At 39.0% G+C, this 12,768-nt stretch overlaps 1 protein-coding gene across 3 annotated transcripts in view; it reads right to left on the reverse strand.

Moving 5' to 3' along the window:
• Window positions 1–284: 284 nt before the first annotated feature.
• Window positions 285–12,768, reverse strand: part of SRBD1 (S1 RNA binding domain 1) — a 593,419-nt gene continuing 580,935 nt past the window's right edge. For all 3 annotated transcript variants that reach the window (XM_029593347.1, XM_029593346.1, XM_029593348.1), the window contains 2 exons: window positions 3,421–3,605; window positions 285–1,996 (listed from right to left, as the gene is read on the reverse strand). In XM_029593347.1, the coding sequence (XP_029449207.1) occupies window positions 1,707–1,996; window positions 3,421–3,605 (475 nt within the window). In that variant the 3' untranslated portion in view covers window positions 285–1,706. The remainder of the gene's footprint in view (window positions 1,997–3,420; window positions 3,606–12,768) is intronic.

Below are 12,768 nucleotides of genomic sequence, written 5' to 3' on the forward strand. Positions count from 1 at the left end.
AGGACTTTGGAATCACACCTTGTATTTTTTTCTGGAGGTTCATTTTGAGAACTCTATAAAATTATTATATGGTACTTTGGAGTAATGTAAAATGATATTGACTTTGTAATCCAATGACATATTATGAGATTTTAATTGTGGTATTATGGTATATTTTCAAATAATATTTGGCATGGCTGAATGTAGGTGTGGATGAGTGTGTCCATTTTTAGAATAATTGTTATTGCAATTGTAATATGTTATAAATATGAATTGCTGTTATATATGTATGACTAAGATGATTAAAAGTAGTGATATATTAGTCAGTTTAGTGGGGTTCAATCGTTAAGAAAAAAATATATATATGGGATATGGCATTAGTTTACAAACAAATGGTTTTCAGAACAAAAAGGTCTATTTTCTGTTTGCTCTAAATAGAACGGACCAAAAATAGACTCATCCAAACATATCTGAAAAGATATGTCATCCACCAAGACCCTGCCTAGATCAGGCTGTTCCACCAAAGGAGATGACTGAGCAACAAGGAGAATGAACAGAAAAGCAACCAAGAAGTCAATGGCAACTTTGAAAGAACTACAATCTTCCTTGGCCAAGTCTGGCCAAAGTGAGCATTTGATACTATCCCAAGCACTTCACAAATCTGATCTGTATAACAAGGGTGGCAGGAACGAGGCCATTAGTTAAGAAAGCCCATCTTGAATCCTGTTTGAAGTATACACTCAGGAGATATTTTCTGACATATGGCAAAATGTTTTGTGGTTTTACAAAACTAAAACAGAACTTCTTGGCCTGAATGCAATGTGTTGTTTGGCACAAACTCAATATAGCACATCACCCAGAGATTACCATTCCTAATGTGAAACATGGTGGTGGCAGTATCATGTTATGGGCATTGTTTCTCATCAGCAGGAACTGGGGCACTTGTCTGGATCGAAGGGATAATGAATGGAAAAAGTATAGAAAGGTTCTTGAGGTAAATCTGCTGTTCTATGCAAGTAAGCTGAAACTGGAATGGAAGCTTGCCTTTCACCATGACAATGACCCAAAGCATTCAGCCAAAACTACACTGGAATCGAACAAAAAGCTAAACATCCTTGAGTAGGCTAGTCAAGAGACTGGACCTCAATCCAACTGAAACTCTGTGGCATGATTTGAAGATTGCTGTCCATCAGTACTCCCCAAGGAACGTGACAAAGCTGGAAGAGTTTTATAAAGAAGAATGGTCTAAAAGTGATAAATCTAAGTGTGCAAAGTTGGTGAAGACCTATCCCAACAGACTCACTGCTATAATTGGTACCAAAAATGCTTTCACTCCGTGGAGTGGAGACTTATCCAATTGGATTTCAGTTTTCTTTTTGGAATACCTATATGCTTTGTCCCCTAATAAAACATTTTTGTTCCTGAAAAGTGTGGAGTTGATGACTGGGAAAATCTTAATTTAAATACACGCAATCCTGAAATACTGACACAACAAAATATGAAAAATGGAAATTCTATAGCTCATTATGTACACAAGCAACTCATATCCAAGCTGCTCTCAGTTGATGAACCAGAATACACTTTCTTCAAACCTCTATTTCATTCAAAACATTTCAAAAACTTTGATTATACAAAAGGAAATGTTGTACATATGAGAACCCTATCATAAACTAAACAAACATTGATTACTGTATGAAGTAACATACAGTAATCAATGTTTAAAATAATTATAAAACACGAATGAGTTCCAATGTAATTCGGGACTGTCGAATATCAACATTGATCACTTTAACTTCCACCCTTTCTCCAGGGCCCAGTCCAAGACTTCTTCGCTTTTTATCTTTGGAAAGTTTTGCTTCTGTTATGTACCGCATTGGAATTAATCCTGCTTTGCCCACACCAATGTCAACAAAAACTCCAAACAGCGTGGCATTTTCTACTTTTCCAGTAAGAATGGTCCCCACACTTAAATCTTCAAGGCATACTATTGTCCTCTTAAAATCAGGTGTTTCAAATTCTGAAACAGAAAAAGCAGATTTGAAACGACATACTGTAAAAAAGAACAGAAACTTATTTTATAAAAATATCACAAAGATGTTCATGCTCAAAATACACATGAACATGAGAAATGAAAATTCATTTATATCATTAGCTGTGAATCAACTGATTTTCCTTTAGGAATTTATCTATAAACATATAATACTGTACTATAAATCAAGGAATATAATCATGTTGTGTAACAAAGCATGCAAAATGAGATGATTACATATTATACATCACCCAATGGTGGTTTACAGACTATACATACTTAATTTTGATGGCTTTCAAGGCAGGACTATAATCACTAAACTTCACAATATATACATATGTGAATACTGACTTCTATAGTGTATTAAGGCAGCTTGTTGGTATGCCCATGAGAATCCACATATAGGGCTACTGAAAATAAAGGAAACCTTTCTGTTTTTCTGAAGTCGTTCTAAGAGATTCCTTCACTTATTAGAAAAATACATAGGATAAAAAACCATAAATAGCAAGACAGCTTAAAAAATAGCAACAAATAATAGTCTTCCAATCTGGAATTTTATTCTAAGCTCCTCTAGTCTCTTTTGATTTTACATTATGATCCTCGAAGTAAATACAAGCACAAATATATTCTGTTATGCGCCCCGTTCGCTCCCATCCCGTGGACGGGCCTGCTCACCTTCATGTTCCATGGCAGGTCCTGGGTTGGCCTCCCTAGCGGCAGCTGCCAGTACTTCCAGGCTCCTCCCGGGGGGACCTTGGGCTTCCAGTGGTGAAGCTCTCTCTAGCCTCTGTCTCCTTCCATGCTCCGCCCCCTGGGGGCAGTTGCCTTCTGGTCCCTACCAGGAGGTGCATCTCCACTGCCACAGGACAAGGGTCCACCCCCAAGTGCAATATATTCTTTATTATACTTTACTTACTCGCACATTATGGGCTTGCAACCAGTTATATTCCAAGTCTTCTGTCACTCATTCTTATTGAAGAATTTCTAGTTTACTTACTAAAGATTTTTGATGAAGCCTTTACCAGTGCTTATGCTCGTTAATTGCAACAAGCATCCTCATTTTATTTTCTTTATGAAAGCTGATAGCAGATTTGTTATGTACAAAATCAACATGAAGCTTCATTATTTAGAAACACTGTAGTGTAGCACTCTTCTCCTGCCATCTTCCAATATTATAGTTTTAAAAGTCAGAATTCAGATTCTATTCTTCAGTTACTAAGTTGGTACTGTTGACTGGAATATAGAAAGGGATAACACAATACTAGACTATTGAAGCAGTGAGATAATATCTTGGCTATCTCTCATAAGTTACAGCAGCCATTTGATCTAAAAGTTACTATATATAGAAAAGTATCCCAGTTCTGGGCCAGAACATTACTGCAGTATCAGAAAGTACAAAAATCTAATTTTACCTGTTCGAATGTCAAACCCTTCAGGTTGACATAGACCATCAATTATTATCTGTAAGGTCTGTACCGTTGTTTTCAGGTTTTGTGCAATCTTGTCTATTCCTTGCGTACGAATCATTGTGTTTACACTGCTTTGCATTTCAGGCTTTCCTATGTCATTAGGACTCCCACCAATAAGAATTAAAAACCTGTTTAAAGAAAAAAATATATCCTTAGCAATGTGAAATGGAGTAGCTGTGCACACTGGATGTGTCATTGGTCTTTATCTGCCATTAACTATTGTGATATGTTACTATGTTAAAAGACATTACCACCTCCAATACATTCTATATGTTACAGTTGCAGGATGAGTGAAATTTTGTATTAATTAAACTGATGTAGGAATATTTCATACTCTGAATTTTAAGTATATTAGTAGCATAGCCCATCCAGCCTGAATATAAGATTCAAGATTAATCATTCAATAACACATATCTAAAGACTGAATGGGATGCACAAAAAAGACTGAATAATGATTGACTCAAAAGCCAGTCATGACTAATACAACTGAATACTCAAAAGCTAAACAATGATCATCTTGAATACACATCTAAAGATTGAAGTGAATATACATCTGCAGACTGATTTAATCATTTCACAGAATACACTGCACAACCTGACAAACCTGCAATTCTTGCACAAAACTATAAAAACAAGAGAGAGGAAGGAAAACGACAAAGACCAATCAACACATTAACAGATGAAGAAACAAAGAGAAGACAAAGTAAGTAAATAGATGAGGAGCCACAAATAGATTTCTGCATTCAGTAAGTTAAGACGAACAATCAATTAACTATTAAAAAAGAGAACTCTCTCTCAATTGCATATTTCCCCTTAAAAGATTCCAAAACAGAAATTGCACATATTTCAGTGATGTTAAAAATTCTGAAAATTGTAATATAGAATAAAATCGTCAGTTATCTTTGAGCAAGCAGCTAATGAAGCATCCAATTTATTTATATAAAGTACTGATTATAAAACAAAACAAGTCTGTAATATATTTTATCAATGCTAATTAGCGGCATATGGAAAATAAGTGATGGATATCAAATTTGGAGTAACTTTATCGGGATCAAATATTCGAAGTTCCCCAAGACAAAAATAAGTGACAAGCTAAGCTTCCATAGGAGAAAATGACATTAACACTAGCAGCCGCCACCTTAACCCACATGGCCATCGTCCCTCCCTTGTTACTCCTTATGGCACATTGCACACAATTATTCATCCATCATCCAATAAAGTCAACACCAAACTGTCGACTGGGATTAATAAGGCCGCAGCTTTATTTAACATACCCGGGCCGGTATGATGTTACTGGCAGGGCAACCTTACTCCATGGGCCCCCCACCTTGTCCATCAGCAAGGGGCCCCCAACCATCGGTGTATTCCGCGCCCCACCTTTGGCGCTGACCACGGTGCTCATCGGCTACCACGCAGTCCCTGTGATGCCACCGGCACCACTTGTAATATGCCCAACTGGCCTGGGTAACCCCCAAAACACAAGGTAGGGGGGGACCCTTGCCTCGTGTTCCCCTTGCCGGCGCGTAGCAAAAAGGGGTTTTTTTTGGCCTCTGTTGCGGCCCTTTAAAGGACCTGTGATATCATCGGCCTGCGCCGCCAGAAGGGGAGAGATATGAGGCTTGGGCAGTGGCACAAACTCTGCATGCTAGCTGGCTATGTCTATGTACTAGGTCAAATACCAAGCAACCCTCACAGTGTGACCAAAAATGTCTCTTACCCAACACATAGTATATGCGTGCTGCTCTTTCTACATACACACAAATTGCCAGAGAAGAAAAAGCAAGGCTCAGGGCTCTGGCTGCTATTTTGTTCACTGCAATCTCTGTAGCTAATAGTAGCTGGAGAAGCAATTACAAGATTAGCCTGCAGTGCACTGGAGTGAGACAGGACACTTCTCTCCACTACACTACCCCAGTAAACAGACAAACAGAATTCCAATGCCTCTGTCTCCCTCATACTATAAGTACTGCAGAAGTGAAGATAAAAAACAAAGTTCTCCTTTGCCCCAACTTCTTCTTCCTCCCCTTTTCTCTTTTTTTTCACTCATCAGAACTTCAGAAAATGCAATCTGCCCCTGATGAAATGCCAATATAGAAGTGATCTTAAAATGGTGTTTCACATGCTCAAACCTTTCAGTTGGAGGAAATTAGCATCACTTGATAGAGGTGACAGCTATAGGCTGGCTAAAACATGCTTAACCATAATTGGTTCTCCTTCCTGTATTTTCCCCTGCTTCTTGCCCTGTGCAGAGTCTGGGAAACCTGTGATATTATTGGATTGGTTGTTATGTCAACAGGAAAAAAACATGCTAGATTGCACCTACACTTTTACTTTGCCCATGGACTATAATGGAAACAAAAACGTAAAAACCTTATTGTTATTTCCTAGGGTGCCCTTGATTTTTTGGTGGAGATGACAAATGAAATGAAAATGAATTCATTTTCACATCTTACCCATTCGTTTCAAACAGATACACATTCTAACATTCTAGGTCAGGGCAATGTAGAGTAGATATATGTACCACTCTGATGTATACTTACAGGTGGTATATTAAATACGAATTAACTAGAGAAGTGTACCACCTTTTCTACAGCACCAAACTAGAATCCTACTTGCATAAAAGCAAGTAACCCCTAGTGTCTGTGTGGATTTTTAGTGTGGATTTAGAGAGAGGTTTCTTTCAGTTCTCTTGATTTTTCAGAGTAAAGGCCCAAAGCTTTAGCTGAGGAATCTTGGAAGGTAAAGAGAGTAATTTCCAATTCACACTCAGTAGTTGGTAATACATCTCTAGCAATTTTTGAAATTAATCATTCTATGGGAATTTTTGTTTGGGAGGAAATTTTATCCATCCTTCCTACCCAGAGAGAGGAGCAAGACAAGTTTTTTTGGCTATTGAGGTGTCTCTTACCCAAAAGAGATTCCCTTGCCAATCCAGCAAGTGGAGGAGGAGGAGGAGTGGATACCTAGCTAATATCATTACTAGGAGGAGAGAGGAAATCTGAGCTATACTTGCAGATGCTCACAACAAAAAAAAAAAAAATCTAAGGAGGTTGGTCCTAGAGAAAATGGGGGAACGGAGAGGAGAAACTGGAAAGTTCAATATCAAGCAGTGGATCCCAGATATTATGAAAGGGAACCCAGCGATGGGAGAGAAGAATCCCATGTTTACAGTTTACTCAGGGAGGCTGCACATCCTATCCAAAGATAAAGGAAAGTCTTTTAAGGCGGAGAATACTAGACCATAGACTCACAGATTTATTATTTTCATTTGCTTTATGGATTTTATTTGAGAGAGGCTTGTATTATGTGCCATGTTTTATGTTTGGAGTATCGCATCTGTAAAGTATATGCTGGGACACCATAACAGTGTCCAGTTTCTTTATTGGCACTCTGAAGAGGGCTATACAGTTAACACCCAGAGCCTAGGAGGTTTACCTCCCCCCCCCCACCCCACTTATTTATTTAGTGCTTTTTTATACCGGCCTTCATGATACAATCATATCATGTCGGTTTACAAGGAACCAGGGTACAATAACCTTAAACTTTAACATAGCGAAGAGAGGCAAAAGTTACAAGGAAACAATGGAACTAGGGGAGAAGACGACAAAGCAGAAAGTAACTCAATGACATAAACAATTATTTGCAGTGTGCTGAATGTTCAGTAATGATAGCTATGGCGGATCGGTAAAATTAGGGAAAGGCTTGTTTAAATAACAAAGTCTTAAGCCTTGTGGGGAACCCTCCTTCTAGGTGAAACAAGAGAAAGATTCAGTACTATCAGAGGTTTAGCTCTGGTACTGAGTGTGCCTTGACACTGAGGATCACCAAGTCAAGGTTACATATGCATAAACTTAATTACATACAAATTGGAATATCTTCCTCCCATTGCAACTAAGCATTTTAACACCATAAAGCTTTTTTTCTAAATACACAGCCATGATAAGCCCTTAGCTGTGTTTTAGTAAATAACAGGAAACAGAGTAGGAGTTAATGGTCTGTTTTTACAGTGGAAAAAAGGTAAAAAAAGGTACAGTGTAGTGCCTCAGGGATCTGTATTTCGACCAGTGCTTTTTAATATATTTATACATAATCTCGAAAGGGGTATGACGAATGGGGTGATCAAATTTGCAGATAACACAAAATTATGCAGAGTAGTTAAATTTCAAGCAGATTGTGATGAATTGCAAGAGGACCTTGTGAGACTGGAAGACTGGATTTCCAAATGGCAGATAAAATTTAATGTGGACAAGTTCAAAGTGATGCATATAGGGAAAAATAACCCTTGCTATAGTTACACAATGTTAAGTTCCATCTTAGGAGTTACCACCCAGGAAAGAGATCTAGGCATCACAGTGGCTAATACATAGAAATCGTCCGCATAGTGTGCTTTGGCGATTAAAAAAGCAAATAGGAATGTTAGGAATTATTAGGAAGGGAATGGCAAATAAAAGGATGGGTGTCATAATGTGTCTGTATTGCTCCATGGTGAGACCGCATCTTGAATACTGGGTGGCAATTCCTGGTCAACCGCAGCTCAAAAGGACATATAGTTTGTACTGGAGAAAGTGCAGAAAAGGGTGTCTAAAATGACAAGGGGCATGGAATGGCTGCCCTATGAGGAAAGGCTAAAGAAGTTTAGGGCTGTTCAGTTTAGAGAAGAGACGACCTAAGGGGAGTTATGATAGAGGTCTACAAAATCATGAAAGGGCTTGAACAAGTTAACGCAAATCGGTTATTTACTCTCTCTGATAATAGAAGGAGCTAGGGGGTACTCCATGAAGTTAACAAGTAGCTCATTTAAACAAATCGAAGAAAATTCTTTTCACTCAGCGCATAGTTAAGCTCTAGATTTTATTGCCAGAGGGGGATGTGGTTACAGCTGTTAGTGTAACTAGATTTAAAAAAGGTTTGGATAAGTTCGCAGAGGAAACATCCATAAATTGCTATTAATAAGCAATAGTAGTTTGTGAATTATTTAATGTTTGGGTACTTACCAGGTACTTGTGACTTGGACTGGCCACTGTTGGAAACAGGATATTGGGCTTGATGGACCCTTGGTGTGACCCAGTATGGCATCTCTTATGTTCTTGGTATCTTAACTTGTTTTTAGACATCTAAAAATGCTATTACCCTTTAGTGAATAGACCCCTTAGTATTTTCCTATTACACTTTGTTTTTGGGACAGAGAACAAGACTGAAGGCTGATTCCAATTATGAAAGAAATACAAGTGCTTTACTGTTATAAATATGCTAGGTAATATTTAGACATTACATTGCATACTATTTTCTGTCTATAAAATCTTTTTAGTGCACATCATAAGAAAGAATGCTAAATGAAAACAAGACCTATAATGTAACTGTGATGCTACAATTACAAAGTAAGGACTATTAGGCAATCAGATTACTCAGTTTTAAAGCTGTATTTTATTATTTATTTATTTGTTTGTTGAGTTTTATATATCGTTATTCGGTTGAGCCATCACAACAGTTTATTATGTATAAATTACAGAATCAATGCACACATAAATCAAAAAGTTAATGCTATGAATTATACAATATTCTATAATGAGTTTCAGTTATAATTTACTACCTAGATTTTTAACCCTGACCCTAAGAATAATAACTTATTTAAAAGTAAAGTGTGCTATTACTGTGTGATATTCCTAGTAACTGTAAAGAATTTAAAACATTTTTTCTAAAGAGACTCCATGCATCTGAACAGCATGATTTTCCCTGTCCACCTGACATGGGTGTTACTGTTAGTGTTGATAGATGGACAACATTACATTAGAACAACAGAAGTGACAGGCAACAGCTGTCTGTATTTTGACTGACATGGCAGATGTAGCACGACAATTCCTGTGAAACCAGCTTCTTGACAACATTCTAAATGGCAGAGCTCATGTTTGCTAAGCAGATAACAAATGAACTATCATTCACATATGTGGATTCATAATTCACAATGAAAAATATGGAGATTACTGATTCCCAGAGGTTTATTGTAATCTGTAAGGGCGATTCATAATATTCTTAAATAAATAATCAATTTGACTGGGTATGCTTTATGAAAGTATAGTATTTAGAAATCACAGTATGTACATTATAGTGAAGCAAATAATCAACAAGTAGCCTCCACCTATGTGTGAAACTCTATTACAGTGAAGAAACATGGTACTAATATTCATATTATGGGATTAACAAGCATATCATATGGAATGGGATGGTGCATGTGGTTTATGGTTTGTTTGTGGTTTCATCCATTCTTTGTTAATTGCAGTGTATTTTACTAATCATTTGTACCCCATTTTGGGTGCTTTTTGCAAAGGGATGGATAAGAAAATGAACAAATGAAATACAGATTTTTAATTTAGTGCTAAACCTCTATAGAGCTATTCTTCTAAATTATCTAACCTTTGTTCCAAATCATGTTTGTACTAATAATTTTCTGCTTTGCTATTTTAAACACCGCAACAATCGTTTTATATACCCTGATCTAGAATTAAAACTGAAATGACTAAAAAGTTTCTCACAACTGAAAATGCATATAAAAACTGACAAGCACTGCATTTTTAGCTTTTATGTACATATAGAAATTAAGAATATTAGTAACGGATTCTCTCTAAATACCCAGTAACCATGACAAGTCCAGACCCTGCAGGGGTCGATTTTAAAAGCAGCGTGCGCGCATATGGATGGGCCAATTTTATAATGTGCGCACTCCGGCACGCGCATGTTGTAAAATCCAATGGCCGCGCACACATGTGCACCGGATTTTAAAATCCGTGTGTATGTGTGGGGGGGGGAATTTTCACAAAATACGTGTGGCAATTGTGCCTCCTCCAGTTTCTTCCCGGTCCCGCTCCAAAATAAGGAGCAGAATGGGAGGAAACTTCAATACCGCCCTACCTAACCTTCCTCCCTCTTCCCCTCTCCTTCCCGCCCCCTAAACCTAACCTAACTGTTCCTAAATTTGTTATTTTGGTACCTACTGCTTCTCTGGAGCAGAAGTAATCTCTGCAAGCCGGCCAGCTGCCGGCACACGCTTCCCCTAGATGGCGTTGAATGGCACTGTCCTGTCCCGTCCCACCCCCTCCTCACCCAGACCATGCCCCCGGTCCACCCCTTTCTTTGGGCCCAGCACTTCTGTGCATAACAGGGGTTACAAGCGTGGCTGGGCCTGCTGTAAAAATGCGCGTGGTATGCGCAAGGCCCAGCCATGCATGTAACCCCCGTAATTTACGCACGAGGCCCTTTTAAAATTGAGCCGTCACATCCAGGAGAAAATTATTAGAATTGAAATAATAAAGCCCACAGTTTTGATTCAAATAACCTGACAAGAGAGTCTAGCCTGTATACCCAAGCCCTTTTGCTTGTATGAACATAAGAACCAAGGCTACATTAAGGAAAGGGGAGAATTGACCACCCCTGGCCCACCCCAAGCAAGCAAGACTGGGAGTCCTCCTGGAAAAGAAGTAGGTCTAGGCCTACCGAATAGTCAGTCCATGCAAGCAAGGCTGCTGTCCCTCTGGGCGGGCTTGTAATATGGCCTAACACCACACCGGAGCTTAAAGCTCACATGACAGATGACCTCAGATGTTCTACTGCAAACCTTTGTTGCAGATGACATTGCCAAACTATACACGTGTCATGGAGGCGCTGAGTGGGGGTTATGAGTAAGACAACTCAGTAGAATACACCCTGGGGTCACGCAAGACAGATTAAGAAAAAATGACACCCATTCTTAGGGTGAAATAATGAAAGTTGTATTTTTCTGTATAATATCTGTACAGAACAGATATTCATGAGAACACCTGAGACAAAATGAGAAAACAAAACATATATATCGCACAATATGCAAAAGTAATTACCCCAATTAACAGAAAAATAAGTATTTACAAAAGCCTAGCTGAAGTTGTCACCTTTCCTGAAGGGGATCTCCTTGCCCTTAGATGGGTGAATCAGCAAAGTGAGTTCTCGTTTTGGAGACTATCAGCACTGGAGAACCTTTACTTCAATTCTCGGCAGGGAATCTGGCTAGAGTTTGAGGTGCTGGGGATTTTATGCCTTGTGGGATAAGACATGCACAGAAAGGATGTCTTGGTCTCATTTTCTGAAATATTACCAAAACTACTAAGAGAACTTTGCTGCGAGCGTTCTTTAAGATGGCAGACTTCTTGTCCTTTTTGCACTGTTCCTGATCGCCACATTGCAACCATTACCTAACATGTGCTGTTCTGAACAGTTGCCAAATATGACCTTGACCAAGCCAGAGGAAGGGAAGAGAATCTGTGGGTGAAGAAGGGGGAACTGTGTGTCCCGGCTACATCTAGCGAAGGAAGAGAAGGGAAGGAGAAAGAAAAGAGCAGGGGGGCTACCCACGGCGTACAAGCTTGTGATTATCTTTTGCTATGCAGTAATCCCTGGTGCACAGCAATGGAGACTACTTTTTTGTGAACAAAGGGTGAGAAGACTGCAAAGGACAAAGCATTTCTCAGTAACACAAACTACATACAAACAAATCATAACTACATGACAGTAATTTTTTCCAAAAAGACAGAAAAGTATACATATTAGTACAACATGTTCCCCATCTACCTAAGGCTTGGGTACACCGCCACCACAGGAGATGGTAGCCCCAGGCCCCACAAACCAAACTGCACCTTACTGCAAAACCTTCCACTAGATTTTTTTTTTTTTTACCAGATCACCCAATTCAACCCCTTGGTTAAGGCACTGAGAAAATGGTCCTGATCCATGTCAGATAAATGGACACAATCTGGCTGGAATAGATGTTCACAATCAAAGATTGCCCAGCCATGTCTACTGCGGGACCCTTCCTGACAAATCACAAATCTGTTCTCCTGCTGATTGACCTTGGCCACAGGGAAGAACCGACTCCACTGGCGACAAGAAGCCAATCTCAGACCAAATGATGCAGCTTCGAGGCAACCATGATGTGTGGATTGAGATATCATTTTCTAATGGTTTCCACTAGCTGCTGACTAGACAAATCACCCAGGTCATTGCCTCCTAGATGAATGACTAATACATCTGGGTGAGCTAACCTTAGCAGCTACTGAGGCATGCTTGATATGAAATCATTCCAGTGTGTTCCCCTCTGACTGAGCCATCACACCAACACATGTCCTATGCCACCAATCCCAGATGTGTACCAAAACTATCAAACAAATCACTATCTATGCTCTTCTTTTCTACCGCCAATTCCCGACTCTGCTTTCCACCTAGTTGCACTAAAGAGTACCAGAGGTCAGGGCAGGCAGCAAGCAGCAG

The sequence above is a fragment of the Rhinatrema bivittatum genome, chromosome 3, assembly GCF_901001135.1.
Source record: "Rhinatrema bivittatum chromosome 3, aRhiBiv1.1, whole genome shotgun sequence".
NCBI lineage: Eukaryota > Metazoa > Chordata > Amphibia > Gymnophiona > Rhinatrematidae > Rhinatrema > Rhinatrema bivittatum.